The 17,530-nt window shown below is 44.4% G+C and overlaps 1 protein-coding gene across 2 annotated transcripts in view; it reads right to left on the minus strand.

The window, feature by feature from the left end:
• Positions 1 to 839: 839 nt before the first annotated feature.
• ssp6 (PDZ domain-containing short spindle 6) overlaps positions 840 to 17,530 on the minus strand; it is a 35,638-nt gene continuing 18,947 nt past the window's right edge. For both annotated transcript variants that reach the window (XM_075680845.1, XM_075680846.1), the window contains exons 5-6: positions 6,483 to 6,784; positions 840 to 4,523 (exon numbers count right to left, since the gene is read on the minus strand). In XM_075680845.1, coding sequence (XP_075536960.1) covers positions 4,133 to 4,523; positions 6,483 to 6,784 — 693 coding nt within the window. In that variant the 3' untranslated portion in view covers positions 840 to 4,132. The remainder of the gene's footprint in view (positions 4,524 to 6,482; positions 6,785 to 17,530) is intronic.

The following is a 17,530-nucleotide window of genomic DNA, read 5'->3' on the forward strand; positions in this document are numbered from 1 at the left end:
TTTTCGACAGAAGGCCCTGTCCTCACTCTTTTCGATATGCACTATTTCATCATCGGATGCACTATTTTGTCATTCCCTTAGACGGCTGCTATTGGCCAATAACTGACATCAAGCTGCAGTTGGCTACATGGCTTAGATACCGCAGCCACTGCAGGGTGCCGCCATGAGTCCACTGGCTAAGTGCACTGCGGCTCGCTGAGAACAACCATGTTTGGCTTATGTTTAGCATGTCGTAGGCACCAAAGGAGGAAGTTGTGGCATCTACGTTAACATGCAAAATGAAATTTGAACTGCGCTTCACAATGACATTTGCAAGGCGGTGCATTATGGGCACGTCCCACTGTGCCGTAGCCTTCGCAGTGCAAGGCATTGAAGGAACGGGAGCACAGCGGAAGCTGGGTGTGACTGCCAGTAACTCCACTTCTGCTGAATACATTGAAGTACTTTTTGTGGCAAAGTATTTCTGAAACAGCCGATTTTCACTTCATATGCCTTTCTCCACATCGATAAAAAGTGGTTCAGGGCCCCTTTAAGCACCTAGTTTCTGTCTTTCATACAGGCCCTAAAGTCAGCTGCATTAAATCAACACTGTCTGTTTGGATTTGTCATTGTCCCGTACAAGTATTTATTTCTGCCTTCTATACACTGCTCACTGTTCCCACTGGAATTTCTACATGCCCTTCTGCACTCCAGCAGAATGTTCACAGAATGGTAATTCATTGGCTGAACAGAACACTTGTAAGCAAAAAATATTTTTCCCCACAGAAAGAAAGCTAATTAAATAACATTTACACACAATAAGGAACATTAGTCAAGTGAAGGAAAAGTAACAGCCCATCTCGTTTCCAGTATTGTTTATTAATAGGTATTAACAGAACTAAAAAAATGTGCTCAGCATCAGTACACATTGCAAGTACTATACCTTATCTGTGACCTTATTTCCACCATCAGAGATAACACATCCAGACTTCAACATCAAAGATAGCCGCGATAAGCAGCCACGGTGTCCTACTTGGGTTCTGAATGCCAGTAATGAAACAAGCACTTGCATCACATGGGCCATTTCCTTGTTTCCCTCTTTGCATTTGCTTTGAGTGAGATACTATCTCCAACAACCTCAGACCAGCTTTAACATTCCGTCTTTGGAATGGGTATTGAAGAAAACAGCACCGATAAAAAGCTGTTCTGTCTGTTGTCATGTGCTACTGAAATCAAAAGTTTAAGGGGTGTGGGATTTTGCCAAGAGCTGTGCATTTCTGCAGCCCAGGTGCACAGCATGGGAAGTGTTTTACAAGCTGCAGGTACAAAATGCATGGAAATTTAGCTTTTGCACAGAACACACACCAGTTAAAGCTTTTGGACATAGCATTACATTAAGGTAACATAACTGTAACAACAGCCAAGAATGCTTCTAGTTTTAAAAGGAAAACATTAATGGCAATGCAAGACTAGATACTTTTTGCACATACAAATGCGAGAAAAAAAAATGTAGAAAAGAACAAAAAAAAACCAACAATATGCTTTAGCAGTAGTATACAGAGCCATGAAAATTAAGTATTAAGCAGTAAATCAAATGCGTGAAAGTACAAGTAATGAAGCAAGTAGATTGAACAGGAATCATCTCAACTTGCACTGGCCCAGGACAATCCCAGGAAAACCACACCAGCTTGTCACAACACAGTACAAACAAGATCATGCAGAAAACTGTGGCCAATAGGACGTGACAAGATGATACACAAAATAAGCTACTTAAAAAATCCTAATATAAATATGAACTCAAATGTAAATAGATATGTATACGTTTCATATCACATGGGAGAAAATGATAAAAACCTAAGCACACGCTAATCTCTCTAGCAAGCATACATTTACCACTCCTATAGAAAAAAAGAGCAGGGCGCAACCCAGAGCTCTGACGACACTGCAGGGATGTGATCATTATCCAAGTTCATGAGAGACACTAGCCAAAGTACAAGATGAACCAAGTTCACACATTTTGATTCACGACAAGAGTAACCATAGCAAATCTTGCAATATCCAACTAACATTGGAGCAGCTACCTTGAATTAAAAATTAGTTTAATGTTACGAAAATGTTCAGAAACTGAACACCCAAGTTGTGCGCAGAGTGCATTTAATCAAAGTGCACTGTAATGTGATGAGATTTGATAAACAAAACATGACAAACGTAACGGCGTGAGATTGATGACAAGCTGGCAGAGCTTAAGAACGCTCCAATGAATGACATGCTGCCAAGTTGGCCATTGTGCCACCAAACACGACTGTGGGGCTTCTTTTACAAGCTAGCACCAGGAGAAAGAAAACATAGTGCATGCTTAAAAAACAAGCTGAATGCAAAGAATTAATGCCACTCTGGCAGTGAACTGCCAACCCCATTTCCATCAACACACTAGCACTGGTTTGTTCTAAAGAACCAAAGAGCGCAGAAGTGATGTGCATAATATGGCGAGGCGCCAACAAACTTTCATCAAAAGAGGCGCCATTTACATGCTGGACTATAACCGCTAGCACATGGCAACCAGACCATTGCAATTTCTGTGACATCACAATTATTTGTAGATGTAAATCTTGCAGTATATAGTGGCATTCAATAAACTCAACAATTCCTTGCAAAGCATGACTCAAGGTACGTGGTAAAATAACATACACTGTGACTTGGAGCTGGCGATGCATTGGTAATGTGCAGCAAACAACCAAAGTAAGTGTCATTCTGACTGAAACTGCAACGAAAACAAGCAGCCTCTTTCAAGTGCTGATCAGTACTCGAGGGAAAGCATGGAAGAAGTTAAGGACAAAGCAGGTAAACAGCAATCATATCATTATAAAAGAGCAGAAGAGCTGCTTCAGAAGCAAGGAAAGAAAAGGAAGCTTTTACTGAATAAGCACTCAAGTATGCAGGATGAAGAAAATTCAAGAATGATTGCTTCCAAAACTGTAAATACTCTGCAAGGTGCAGTGATGCCAGTGAGTAGTACTGATAAGAGATCAGCATATTTATGCAATAAGGGTAAACAAACATACACAACAACATCACACATTTGATTTCATTTGAGATCTTGGTGCCTAGAGTTTGTATTTTTCAAAAGTTACCTTGCACTGCTCATTACAAGAAAAAAATTCACAGACAACTGCATGGTTAAATGTGAACAATGTAGTCATCTATCTCCACAATGGAGCATAAAATGAATAAATGAAAGTGGCATCAGTCATGCTATATGTAGTAGTATACTTTAATATCAACAAGCTACTGGAATATGTTGGCAACTTTAAACTATGTACAGATAGTGCACTGAAGTACACCATAAGAGAGAGGCATAAAAAAGACTGCACTTTGTTGTATGGGCGCAAAGTCATTACATTAATTAAGTTTGTGGTCAAAATTCATACAGCACACACTATTTCGTTCACATTCAATAGGTCTGTTGGACAGAAAGAAAAGGATATATAAATGTACAAAATATATAAGCATGTTACCAGACTAGGCTGAACTAGAAGAAGTATGGTTGAAAGTTCTAAACGTTCCCCTGTGTTCTAAAAACAAACTTCATGTTTGCATTTAATATTACTCGAGAGACCAAAGGATCAAACTTTGCAATGTCATCAAGGTTAAGCCTTAAGCTTTGATACTGCAACTGCGACTTGATTGAGCACCTACTGAAAGGACTTGAAACCAGTAACCAGTTTCAATGCAGTTTCTATTTATCACAATGGTCTCTCGTAAAGCTAATAAATAAACAATGATTAGGTAAGTACCAGTGGTTGGACTGATAACAGATTAGCGAGTACATGTGAAAAGACTAAAAATGTGGTCACATCCACAGCATAACCAGTCATCTCCAATTCTGACTGACATACAGTGTTACAGTGTCCTTGCAGGCTCAGCATTTTCATGACATCTTACGTTATGAGCCACCATATATAGAAGCCAAGGTGCAGTACAAATTCATCATCATTGATCCCAAACAGAGAATAAAACTGCAGGAAAAATGAATGCTAAAACAATTGCTGCAGAGGCTGGAAAACCACAGCCCTGCTGAAATGACTCTACTGCTGTCAAAACACTGCACAAGACAGCAGCAGTGTTAGTCAAATTAAAGTACAGAGAAATAAATTCACAGCCTCGTTACTTCATCACGATCTAAGCCATCTGCTCTGGGTGGCACTGAATTAGCACTGGCTGAGGTGGACGTGGGAGGCAGAGGTGGAACAGAGAGAGGAATTTTCTCCTCATGATCCGAGATGTGCGAAGGTGAAAGACGTGACTCGACACTACCAGCTTCAGAGAAATCCGTGCTCTCCGACAGGCCTGTGCAGCGCGAGAAATCGGTGCTGCAACGCGATTCGAGCCCATCCCAGGACCCCTTGGGCGTGGGGACCGTGCTGGCCGGAAGACTACGCGATGCCTGCCGGCGAGCAGCAGCTGAAGAGGCCTTGGGGAGCGTCGCAAACTGCTTCTGCTGTGAGACAGGTGATGCATGCGTTGTAGAAGTTGCTGAACTTGCCCTGCAAGAGCCGTAGTGAAATGTATGGCATCACCATTGCATCCATGTGGACTGATAAAAAATTTCTGGGAATTTTGAAGCCATGAAACAATGAAAAAGAAAAATAACAGGTTTTTTCACGAAAATATTCGAAACACTGGAAAAATATCCTAACATTCTTTTTTAACTATATGGAAGTAATAATGACAGTAGACGAGGGTACATACAAAGAGGTGTTTACAAATGTTTTTGCAAGATATAGACATCTTATGGCATAATGAGAGCAGAATTCTGGGCAAGTTGGTAATCCATTACTCAAATGATATTGCGCAACCAAAAAAATGGACACGGACGTGAGAGGACGACACAACAAGAGCAAACTTTCAACTAAGTTTATTGTACCACTGAAACCAATTTTATACATGTGAAGCAGTGTAGAGCGCGCATGCGCTTACATGAAAATGAAGTGCGCATTGATGTAACATAGTTACGAGTCATGTGATGCCGCGTGCAAGAAACTTAGTTCTTTTTCTGTGAGAGCCAGAGAAGGGAAGCTAACACACTTGTCACCCAATTTTGCGATCATCTGCGCTTCAGATATTTCTCGGATGAGCTGCGTACTGCCACAGGAAACAATCGTGCATTGGTCCTCAAGAGATTTGCAGCCATGATCGCGACAATGAACTGCCATTTTTTTACATTGTTGCTGTGTTTGCGGAACCGATCATTGAGGCAACACCCAGTTTGTCCGATATATTGCTTCCCACATGAAAGCGGGAGGTTGTAAAGGCAGGAGGTGGACACACTCGACGAACTTTTTGCGGTGATGATTTCTGCACTTATCGGAAGGAACGGCATTTGGATCCGTCAACCTGCAAAGCCTGCCGGCTTGTTGGGGGCAGAAAAAACAACTCTTACATTCGCCCTTTGGGCCATCTTTTTCAAGTTATGGGATATCCTGTGCATGTAGGGTATAACACTTACTTTAGGGCTTATGCCGGGAGGGGCATCGGCAACTGACTTCTGCGTGCTGGAACGCGCTTCTCTTAAAATGCGTTCCGTGACAGACACTAGCACTACCCTAGGGTATCCAGCCAAGGACAAACGTCGAGTTTGCCTTTCAAAGCTTACGTCCACTTGTTAAGTATTGAAAATGTCCGAAAAATTGGCCGTCCGAAAAATCGATCGTTGACTGTATTAACAAAGTTTTACTGTAGCTTCAACCTTTTTTCTGTTCTTACGAATCCCTAATGAACAAGGTTTAACAGTAGTGCTGTGCAAGGAATATGGAAGGGAATGAACAGCAGAGATGTTATTATCGACAATTGGGCTGCTGCAACCGCAGTAAATTGGGGAAGATGAATCAGCACAGTATGCACATGGTCATAAGTCATAATAAATTAAGCATATCCAGGGTAAAGTGCAGAAATTTTGTTGAAGCTATTCACAAAACAGGACAACGTGGAGCACTTGTTTTCAAACTTTAGACTAGATCGACACCGTGTAGTATGCTCAAGGCAACCAGGGACCCTCACGAATAAAGCAGTGTAGGGAAAAATAAACACCAAGCTAGAGCCATAATCTAGTGATTGCAATGGACTTCGTACTTCATTTCATTTCATTTATTTACTCTCAAGGCCGTACAGGCATTACAGAGAGGAGTGGCAATAGAAAAAGAAAAAAAAAAAGCTAATGAGGCAGCACATGGTCACAGATAGCCGACTTGAACACATCATGGTCTGTGAAGTGACGACGATGGATGCAGGAAGGCGATTCCAGACTTGACTTATTTTCGAGATGAAGGCTTCGAGGTATACATTGCTTACTACTATACTACTATTACATGGAGCTCATGATAAATGATAACATTAAAAACGCATGCCAAGAAATTTTAAAGGTCGAAATGCATCACCCCAGCTTGGCTTGACACTTGCCTCTAGAAACCCTACAAGCAAGAAGTCAGTGACGCCACTGTGCTTACCCTTCCGTAGCAGCGGGTGCCAGCTGATTGAAACTGCGGTCAGAGCGCATGGAAGAGATCTTGAAGCTGTGTCTGTTCCATAGAGATGAAGACAAAATGCGGGTGGCTGATGTAAGAGCATCGTCTTCATGCTGCCAAGATGAATGAGGTGCGGGTTGACCACTGGAGTCTCTTGGCTGCTGTGTGCCATTGCAGGTCACAACTGCCGGCACGTGAATGCCCCTCTCCCGCCAGCTGTCCACCAGCCGCTGCTCTTTTTCGCAGAGTCCTTTCAGCTCTGTGAGTTTATCCTGGAGGACTCTCTGCAAAATGTGCAAAAGAACACTTAGCAATAATCACATCACCACAATGAACGTCCACATTCATTTTTACTGGAATTGTTGCTAGAAGGAAACAAGCGGCTTACACAGGGCTGCCTATTGTAACAATGGAGGTAAAGCCTGTTTCACATGCTGCGACTGGAGCAAAAAAAAAAATAAAAATCGGTGCAGTGGCACGCATCGCAACGTGATTTTCAGAGGGCTCATTTCACACAATTGCAATTTCGACAATGCAGCTGGTGCGACACCCAGGGTTGCTTGCCGAGAGGTTTTGTGCCACATGCCGCATAATTTTTCATACGCAATGAAGGAGACGTGCGTGTTATGACATCAGCCTGTCTTTCAGAAGAGCAAATAATATGCATGTTTTGTCATTTAAGAATACTTTGAAGCTTAAATTTGCTTTGGAGTGTGCAACAGCAGTTCCGGAAGTTCAGTGCGAGGAGACGTGGCGCTAGTTCACAGCTGGTTGTTCAGTGCCGTGTGTTGTCTCGCGTACCTTCTATGTCCATGTCATTCTGCCTGTGCTACAACAAATTACAAGATGACCTATCAACAAACCCATATAGCTACCCTCGCTGCATATGCAGTATTCAAAATTCGACTGCAGCAAAGTCGTCACATCAATGCAGCGAGACCCTTGCACTATCCGTGCCCAGCGTCCCCTTCTGACGAAATTATGCGTTACATGGCTCTACACTGTGCATAAGTGGTGCCTGCTCCTAGCCTTCCCCGAATGCAGCAGCAAGCACCAACCCGAAAGCTAATGTCTGCCCCTGAAGGAAGCAACAAATGATCTGTGTGCGATTATTGAACGTGGAATGGCATTCGTGTTGTGAACTTCAATCTTAGCACTAGCCTGGTTTGCCCATTGCAGTGCATGTGCTGTAATTATGTACAGAAGACCTCTCCAAATATTTCGATAGGCATAAACATTGACACCACAAGTTTTTTAGGAGCTGCAGTCACTTGTGAACATAGCATCATAGCATTATGACATACATGGCGGTGATCTACTTTCTCGTCCTGCAGCTCATGCTGTCAGTGTACGATGAATCTTAAGCTTAAATCAATATGCTGAAGTGTGCAGTGCAGTTGTGTACGGTTGTGGCTGCAGTACGCAGCCCCACGGCAAACATGAAATACATTGTTAGGAGTACATCTGTTTCATTAATAATAAAGCAGACCGCAACAATTTTGTATTAACAGTGGCAAGTGTAAAGTAGGAAGCTATCAGAACTATCAGCCAAGCTCGTTGGCATGCGTGTGCTTTTAACTGCTTCACCACATTATCTTAAAGTCAGGCTGAAAACCCCAGATCACCAAAAACCTATGCAAATGGCACAGATGTTATGGTTCCTTCACTGGAAATTAAAGCAAGCATCCAAATCTGTTAATCTAGTCATGTACTTAACCTGTAATAGACCAATGTTAGAGCATGCTAATAGGATCCAATTCAAACTGCATTAATTGACCAAAATAAGAAAGTGCTAGCAAAGCTTCAAGTTAAATGCAATGAGATATTCCCAAATGAAATGTATTAGCAAAGCTTTATGTCTGCTTGAATTGTCTGCATTAACCCAAAGCTCAAAACAGAGGAGACCGATTCAGTTTTCTTGCTGCTGAAAAGCCGCACGAACATAGCTAGCATACTACTTATTGTTCTGAGGGAAAGTGCTGAATAGTGACAAAAGCTTTTATGCGAGATTTCTTCATGAACAACAATGGAATAAAACTGTTTACCTTTGTAAGTTATCCAGATACTGTGAACGCTTTGAGAAGACCACATTAAAACTTTCATATATAGACAATAAAAGTGTGCCTAAATATAAGTAAGACTGAACACACTTGTCCAGAGTGGTTGAGTGACTGGCTGCTGAGTGCGCCAGCGTCTGCAGCTGCTACCTTGCGATAACTGCTAGGTCCCATGTATGTTGTTCCTACGGCTCAAGGAATTGGCAAGCAGCATGACCATGCATGGTCCAATTGCAGTGTTGGCCTGTGCTTTCTTTATTTTTCAAATGATGGCAGCGAACAAAGCAGAAGTGCGATTTCGTCTGTACATATATTTAGCATTCATGTGCATATTGTTATGCACATGTGTTTGTATCGTGTTCCAATTGTTGTACTTGCAGTTTTGTAGCCATTTTTAATATATTACACTACAGTCATTTATTGAACTTTGTGTTGAAATGTACAAAATGTGGCCACCCAGTAATGGCCAAAGTAGCCAATAGCATCGGCAAAAAATATGACGCAGATCTAATGTGCTTGTTGGAATCAACAAGAGGCAAAGTTTTCATGCAACGATCAATTAATTTATGTAAACAAACTGCAATGTTTACAATTGTCCTTATTTTCATCCAATGCGACATGGACTCCTGTGCAATGTTTGCCTTGTGCACCACACAGGTCACGATTTCAAAGTCATGTACAGTAAACATTGGTTGGCACACTCACTCGAGAATCAGCTCACTCAGACTTGGACCAAACCGTGAGGCTAAGTATGTGCGAGCCTGGCTGAGTAGAATTTTCATAAATTTCCAGTCAAAGTAGTATGACTGAGTAGAATTTTGGGTAGTCTGCACACACATGCCATTAAATCATACCATGGAATAAATCACAAAGCAGCTGCATCTCACAATGCAACAAAAATATTCAGCTAGACAAATGTCACGCTGTCTTCGTATATCTTGCAAGTTATATATTATAGAGGCTGTAATAAAAGGACACAGTTATATTAGTTAATACAGTAATACATATACAGTAAACATTCAGTTTTTCAGACTCCCTAGGCACTGCAAGAACGTCTGAAAAAATGAATGCATGTCTTTTATTGCCCCCAAGGGCTCCAATTGCCACAGGCACATTCAAGATAGCTCTGAAGGCCTGTCAGTACATTTATTAGGTGTATCGGTGCTCATACTGTGATATGAGATGGCGGGTGCACGCGTGTACAATTGAGGAATACGCACCAGGCCCAGTGACAATTGCCCTTTGGCATTCTTAGTATGCTCCACGGCAATAATTTGCATATGCTTCACCTCTTACCATAGTTGTATTGAGGCAAAGCTGACTTTTGGGACCAGGCATTATGCAACGCGGCCTGCTTTCCTAGCTTCGAAGCTATTGGGAAGGATTACAAAAGTTGAGTCGGTGCCTTTGCTAACAGCAGCAAATTGTTTTAATTAAAAACATGGCACCAAACAAGAAGCTTGGTAGCACTGATTCGAGGCAGCGAGATAATCAAAATGGCGGTATTGGCCTTGAATAATGCCGTTTCATACCCGCGGTCGCAGCAAAATGTCTGGAAAATCGGACAGCGAATGGTTCTTGCATCTGTAACTTCAGATGTTCTCATACATTGACTCCATGGGGTATGTGGTGGTGCCATGAAGCCGTTCGCATTATCGGGCATGTCCGGAAAATCCGGTGTCCAGAAAATCAGTCGTTGACTGTACACTGGCAACTCCTCCAACCGACGACATGGCATCAAAGAGAATTTTTTACAATTTCTCTCCTTTACTCGAGCCATCATTATGGCGACTTTCGTTCCGTTTCAACAAAACGACAGCTAATTTTCTCTGAGAGAAGCACAAATTCCCTGAGCTTTCCCCGAGTATTTCGAGACTATTCAAAATCCCCAAGAATTCCTGGTTTTCCCGGTTGGTAGACCACCCTGATACTAACTCTGCAAAATATTGAAGGTTTATTAGTTTCCGCGCAGGAAAAAAATTATACATAAAGAAAGACAAACTGTTTAAATGAGGCGTATCGTGCAGTAACACCTTGAAAACAAATTGACAATGCAGTTTATTCTTAAATATGCCGATAAGCATATTTAAAGCCCGATAAGCAAGCACGTTATGCAGCAGAAGTAAAAAACCTTAAAGTAAGACACTTAATTCCCTGAGAAAAATATGCGTGAAAGCCAGCACAAACGGACTGTGAACTAATGATCATACGTATAGTGCAACATGTCGGATACTATGCTGTCATATCACAGCCCCTTGGCAAGGCATTTCACAGTAGTTGCATATACCTTAAGTTTCTCCATCCATAAAAACATACAACGCTACAAATGCTGCGTTTTTGTGCATCACGAGTAGCATGTGCACAAAAAACCAGGAAACTACGACAACATCCTAAGGCCATGTCTTCTCTTGAGGGTCACCTTATAGTGTTTACAACTTGTAGCATGTGTACATAACTGAAAGGCATGCAAAAGTATGTACTATAAGCACCCAAAACCAACGGAAACTTTAAATGAAATTCATATGATTACCAACGTTTGTGTCAACAAACGCATTGAAATCACAGAATCAAATCTGGCCTACGAGTCTTTATCTGCCTTGTTCACGTGTCGGTGCAGATGGTATGTGCTGCTTGCGCAATCCATGGCTCCACTCAATCAGTTGCAGTTTTCCAGATTTGTTGAACGACAGACATTTCCCAACAACCTCCATAAACAAACCATGAAATATGTTTCGGCACAGTGTCGACGAAGCTTCTCCCGTCCCTCTTTCTTTCTTTTTATGTTGGCATCCAACAACTGCACCAATCACTGATTTTTGCAGGCACTGGAACTTTTTTTGCAGGAACTGGGTGCACAGCACTGCACCCCTGCTCCAGACCAATCCTGACGAAGATACGACCAGCGAGATGAGCTAGAGCCACGCGCAGACTTCAGAAAGCGCAATGAAAGTCACTTTCTTTCAACTATGCTAGGGTGACCACGATTTCAAGGCATGTTTCCAGCGTGCTTCAGGGATAGGCATTAATGGTGGCAGCAGCCTCCGAGAAAGCCGGCACACATGCACCGGTGCAATCTCGGAGGCCACAACTGGGGCACAGTCTTGTTACTGCACAGTTTTCCATGCGGCACCACACTGCAACGCATACATTATGCCTATTTGGACTCATGAGAGCTCACAGGTTGCTATCTTATTGTGGCTGTTTATATGCATGCAGTTGGAGTCTGCAAGAATGCACCCCGACGCATCACTGCGATGTAAAGTTACAAAGTTTTGGCAGTTATGGCGTTATCAAGAGACCACGGATTGTGATGGTGTTCCACCTTTGGAACTTCTTACTTTTTCGGCCAACACTACATAGAAAACGTAACTTTGTGACTTTCAGTGCGTGTATGGCTGATGCTGCAGCTGTAACCACAAGATCTCTACAAGAATGTCAGCATGCTGAGGTAGTATGTGCTTTCAGTTGACTACAGTCAACATCAGATTTTTCAGACTCCTTAGAGGCCACGAAATCATCAGAATCTCAAACGAATGCATGCCTTTTACTGCCCACAAGGGCTCAAATCTCAACAGGCACGTCCAAAATAGCTCTGAAGGCCTACGAGTACACCTATTAGGCGTAGCGGTGCTCGTATTGTGACAGGAGATGGCAGGTGCAAGCATGTGTAACTAAGGAATACATACTGCGTCCAGTGACAATTGCCTCTTCCCATTCTTCATGTGCTTCACCGAGCTGTATCGAGGTGAAACTGACTTTCGGAACCTGGCATTCTGCAAGGTGTTGTGCGCTTTCCAAGCTTTGAAGCCATTGGCGAGGATTACAAAGGCGGAGTTGGCACCACTGCTAACAGTGGCAATTTGTTCTAATACAAAGTACGGCACAGAACAGCAAGAAGCTTTCCAGCAAACATCGAAGTAAGTAGGCCTGGCTTGCCATGGTGGTGGCCAAGGCAGCCAGTGGATCTGCATGCGAGAGCACCTGTTCGAGACTGTGAGATAATCAAAATGATGGTGGTGGTGGTTTTGATAAATGCAGTTGTGGACCTGTGGTCATGGCAAAAGAAGTCTGGAAAATCGGACGGCGAAGGGTTTTTGCATCTGAAATTTCATTCTTATAGATCGACTCTTCCTGAACACTCCTTCCTGAACCGTATCAACAGCCATCTAGAAGAAACGGAAGCCTACCTCCACACCATGATAGGCTTCCGATCCCACCTGTCAATGCAGGAAGTCATGTTGCAACTGAAGAACCATATCTTTGACGACAAGACAAGAAACACCAGAGCCATCCTAGGACTAGACCTGGAGAAAGCATTCGATAACGTCGCTCACGAGTCGATCCTGAATTAAGTCTCTAATCTAAACCTGGGGGAAAGGGCCTACAACTACGTGAGGGACTTTCTGAACGATCGCAAAGCCACCCTGAATGTTGGAGACCTCGAGTCCGAAGAACGAACCAAGGGAAGTGCAGGTACCCCCCAGGGCTCAGTTATATATCCGCTCCTTTTCAACTTAGTCATGCTGGGTCTCCCAAGCAAACTACTGGAAATCAAAAGGAATACACTATGCTATATACGCAGACGATATAACGATTTGGGCGGACCGCGGCAGTGATGGCCAAATTGAGAACGCACTACAAACGGCCATTCACTAAGTCGAAGAGTACCTCCAAGGAACGGGCCTCAAATGCTCCCCAAGCAAGTCCGAACTACTCCTTTACTGGTCCACGTGCAGAGGCATGCCACCAAAGAGCTACACAGGACCCCGGGAGTACAAGGAAATCGGCCTGTACACCCAAGACGGAAACGCAATCCCCAAAGTAAACAAGATCAAAATTCTCGGAATGATCATTGAGGCCAACGGAGCTAATGGCGAAACCGTGACGAAGATCGAAGGCAAAGTCACCAGCGCCACGAGACTCATAAAGAGAATAACCAATAGGCACGCGGGCATGAAGGAAGAAAACGTCATTCGACTGATCCACTCCGTTGTCAGCCACATCGCCTACGTAGCCGCCTACCACAACTGGTACATCGCGGAAAAGAACAAGATCAACACGCTCATAAGGAAAACGTACAAGATAGCCTTGGGCCTCCCGGAATCGATGAGCACCGAGCTCCTGGCTCCGCTACGCATACACAACACCCTGGAAGAAATAGCCAAAGCACAACGCATCTCGCAGCTCGAGCACCTGTCGACCACCACGACGGGAAGGTACATTATGAACACGCTCAGCATAACGTACCGCAACCAGCACGGACAGAAAATGCAAATCCCTAACAAAATCAGGGACACCTTTACGGTAGCAAACATCCCAAAAAACGTGCATCCAGATTACAACCGAGGTAGAAGAAAGGCAAGAGCCGAGGCACTGCTCCGTTCATTCGGCAGAGAGAGAAACGCGCTTTGTCGACGTAGCCGAATATCCGAACGGCCAAAAATACACCGCCATAGTCATAGACACAAACTCAAAAATCAGAACCACATGCAGTGTATACACCAAACACTCGGAAATAGCAGAGGAAGTAGCGATCGCGCTGGCCCTCACAGAACAGGAATGCGAAGTTGTACTAAGCGACTCACAAACAGCAGTAAAGAATTACGCCAAAGGTAGAATTTCCAAGGAAGCCCTGTCCATTCTGGCCAAAGCGGGCAGATCCAGAACCGCGAGCTTGAGGATCATATGGTTCCCCGTGCACGTCGCCACGGAAGACGACACGCATCCCGAACCTAAACGAGACAGTGCACCGGACGGCGCGAGACATGACCCGCCGCGCCGAACAGGGCAATGCCTCTCGCATGATAGCGAACACTCCTCGCCCAGAATGGGACAGGCTCACCAGATACGACGACATAACCAGTGCATATTTGAATGCCAGAAGGATATACCAACCGCTGAGTCCCAAATTGAACAGGAGGCAGGCCGTCGCCTGGAGGCATCTCCAGACGAACACCTTCCCTAATCCATTCCGTCTGAAACGTATCTTCCCAGATAAGCATCAGGACAACACGTGCAAATTGTGCCAGGAAGGACCAGCAACACTCAAACACATGCTGTGGGAGTGCAATGTAGTTATAGGAAAGATGGCAGTTTCTCCAGAGACCCTGTCGTCGAGGTGGGCCGCCGCTATGCGCAGCTCAGACCTCGGAATCCAGACGTGGGCAGTTCAGCAAGCTCGTGAGGCGGCGTTGAGGCAGGGCCTTGACGTTCCCCCGTGGGAGACCTGAGCCCGGGTCGCGTTAAACCTTGCCGGACGTACAACAAAGTTGTATCCATCCATGATAAGTGTACTGTCTGGGTTCCCATAGAGCTAATGTATTTTCTCAACCGATCTTTTAGTTAAATTTAGGCCCCAAAGTTTGATCATCTGGACTAAATTGGTAATCCTGGAAGACTACCTGACCATGAAAACTGTCATGTCCGATTTTCTGCTGGCTTGGCCAGGCTTCCAGTGGCCCACTTGATAACGTCCAAAATTGGACGGTGCATGCTATCGATAGAGAGCGTGTGTCATCCTCCAGTCTCGGAGGCCATGCCCGTGCTTCCTTGGCTGACAATACACTCCAGGCAGGGGCGTAGCCAGGAGGGGGGGCGGGGGCTTATGGGGCTTCAGTCCCCCCCCAAATTTTTTCGTGCTGTCCCTGCACCGCCGACAAAAGCAACCCCCGGTGCCAGAAATCATTCTGGATTTTGTCTAGAGCGTTTTTTCCATGCTTGAAAAGCCATTTCACCGAGAAAATTGCGAATTCTGGCTGAATTTCGCGGCAACGCCCATGCACCGGGAGTCGCATAACGCAAGCAGCCCCATCCGAGCACAAAGTTTCAAGGATGTTTTCATGGCGAACGGGCTCGCCCCGCGGCATTTCGCGGAGGCCGCGGAATCTACACTCTATCATGGAATTTACGGAGCATGTGGATATCAATTCCGAAACTTTATGTGTATAAGGTTCTCATAAACTTTTGATGTGAAAGGTGCATTGATATTTCCAAACGTGTGCTTTAGATATTCAATTGCGGAACTTTGTATGTTTAATGCTCCCATAAATATTTGACGCCAAAGGTGCATTGACTTTTCCAAAGTCGCACATCGGGCCATACAAAGAGACAAGCCAAATGAACACGCTATCAGAGAAGTTGACAAAGCCCACAGCGAGGCCCGATGAGCCGAAGCGTTGGGGTGGTTCATTCGTGCCGTCATGTCACATAAAAATATTTTTTTTTCACCTGCGCCAAAGCATCCAGTGAAGACACTAAAGCCAGCCAAGGCAACTACGTTCTTATTTATTTTTTCTACTTTGACTTTTAATAGCGAGGACACATTGAGCCTCTTCAATTTTTTTGTTCTCGCTCCCCTACCCGCGCGCAGCTAGAGCCAGCCAGAACGCATGTGTTTTTCTCGTGTTGCCCCGACCACGGCGCGGCGCACTTCGGTGCGCGTTCGGTTTTGTCTGGCCAAGTGCATTTTCGCCTGGCAGAGCTTTGGACGCTTTCTAGCTAGCAGACGAGAAAAAGAAACAATGGTCGCTAGCCGCCATCACTATGGGGACTCGACGGATTGCAGCGCGTTCGCTTGAACGCAACCTCTCCAGAAAGTCTTGTCTTGCCAGTGTAGGATACTCAGCAGTGTGCACATGGTTCTTGGTGGACCAAGCCTCTTGTGTTTTCTTCGATATTCCTTTAATAGCCATATCAGTTGCCCAAAGTAGGCATTCTATTGTGACTAACCTACTTTGCGTTTTTTTTTTTTCAGAACGGTGCCCCCGCCCCACAAAACGAAAAAAAGAAGCGTTGTTGCGGTGCAGCGAATTGTCGCATGGTGAAAGTGCTATTTTGTTACTTCTTTTGCGGAAAGTAATGGGCCATGGGACGCTTCAGCTGCCGGATACTCTTATTATATTATTGCAATAGCAATTATATGGACACTCTAGGCGCATTCCTGCCGCCGCCGTCATGTTCCACATTAAGTCCAAGTGCGATAACATTGTGACCCCGCGCCGCATGCTGTATGTGCGAGTGAAAGCGTGTGGGGGGGAATGGGTGAGCCGATGATAGTGGCTCAGTCTTGTGTGCGCAAGGGAGAAAAGTGAGGAGCAAGCGCACCGCCTTCTGTCGCGCGCGATACATCGGGGGGGAGTGGATGGAATGGGGGTAGGATCTAGGATTCTGTGAATCTGTGATTGCGCAACATGTTTATTTGCCTTGTTTGACGCATTATCTACTGTGACTTTTTATTAGATATGTAGATTTATTGGAGACTTACTTATACGTATGTTTATATATTTTGTGGCGAGGCTTTGTGTATACGTGCAGTGAACTTCGTTTCCAGTGGCACTTTTTTGCCCTTTATCAAGCTGTATCTTCGCATTTGTATATTCCATTGCATCTTCGCATTTCTAATGTACGAAGGCAAGTCAAATGAAAGTGAGCCTACCCACCCCGCGCAATTATGGTTCTGTTCATTATCTGCAAGGCCTGTGCGTAGCACATAGGCATCTCTCATTTACAAAAGTGACACGCAGGTGTGAGGATAAATGTTCTCTAATGCTCTCATACACTGGGTTGAACATGGTTGCGTGCCGTAATGGACTCTCCAGAAGTTGAGCAGCGTGGTGCCGTCAGGTTTTTGACAGCTAAAGGTGTTTCCCAAAAAGAAATTAGTCGCCGTGTGGCTGCCGTGCACATGGAACATTGCATTTAATTGGCCACTGTGAAGCGTTGGAACAAACGGTTCAAAGAAGGACGTGAAATTTGCAAAGACAATCCCAGACCGGGCCAAACCTATCATGCAATCACCCCTAACAAAATTGCAAAGGTTGATGAGCTGATGAGACAAGAATGGAGGATAAGCACAGATGAACTGGCAGAGCGTGTGAACACCAGTCACGGTTTGGTTCACGCCATAATTCATGAACATCTCGGTTATCGGCTCTTGTGTGCGCAATGGATGTGCAAGATTTTGAACCACCGCCA

This window comes from Dermacentor variabilis, chromosome 2 (genome assembly GCF_050947875.1).
Source record: "Dermacentor variabilis isolate Ectoservices chromosome 2, ASM5094787v1, whole genome shotgun sequence".
NCBI classification, from domain to species: Eukaryota; Metazoa; Arthropoda; class Arachnida; order Ixodida; family Ixodidae; genus Dermacentor; species Dermacentor variabilis.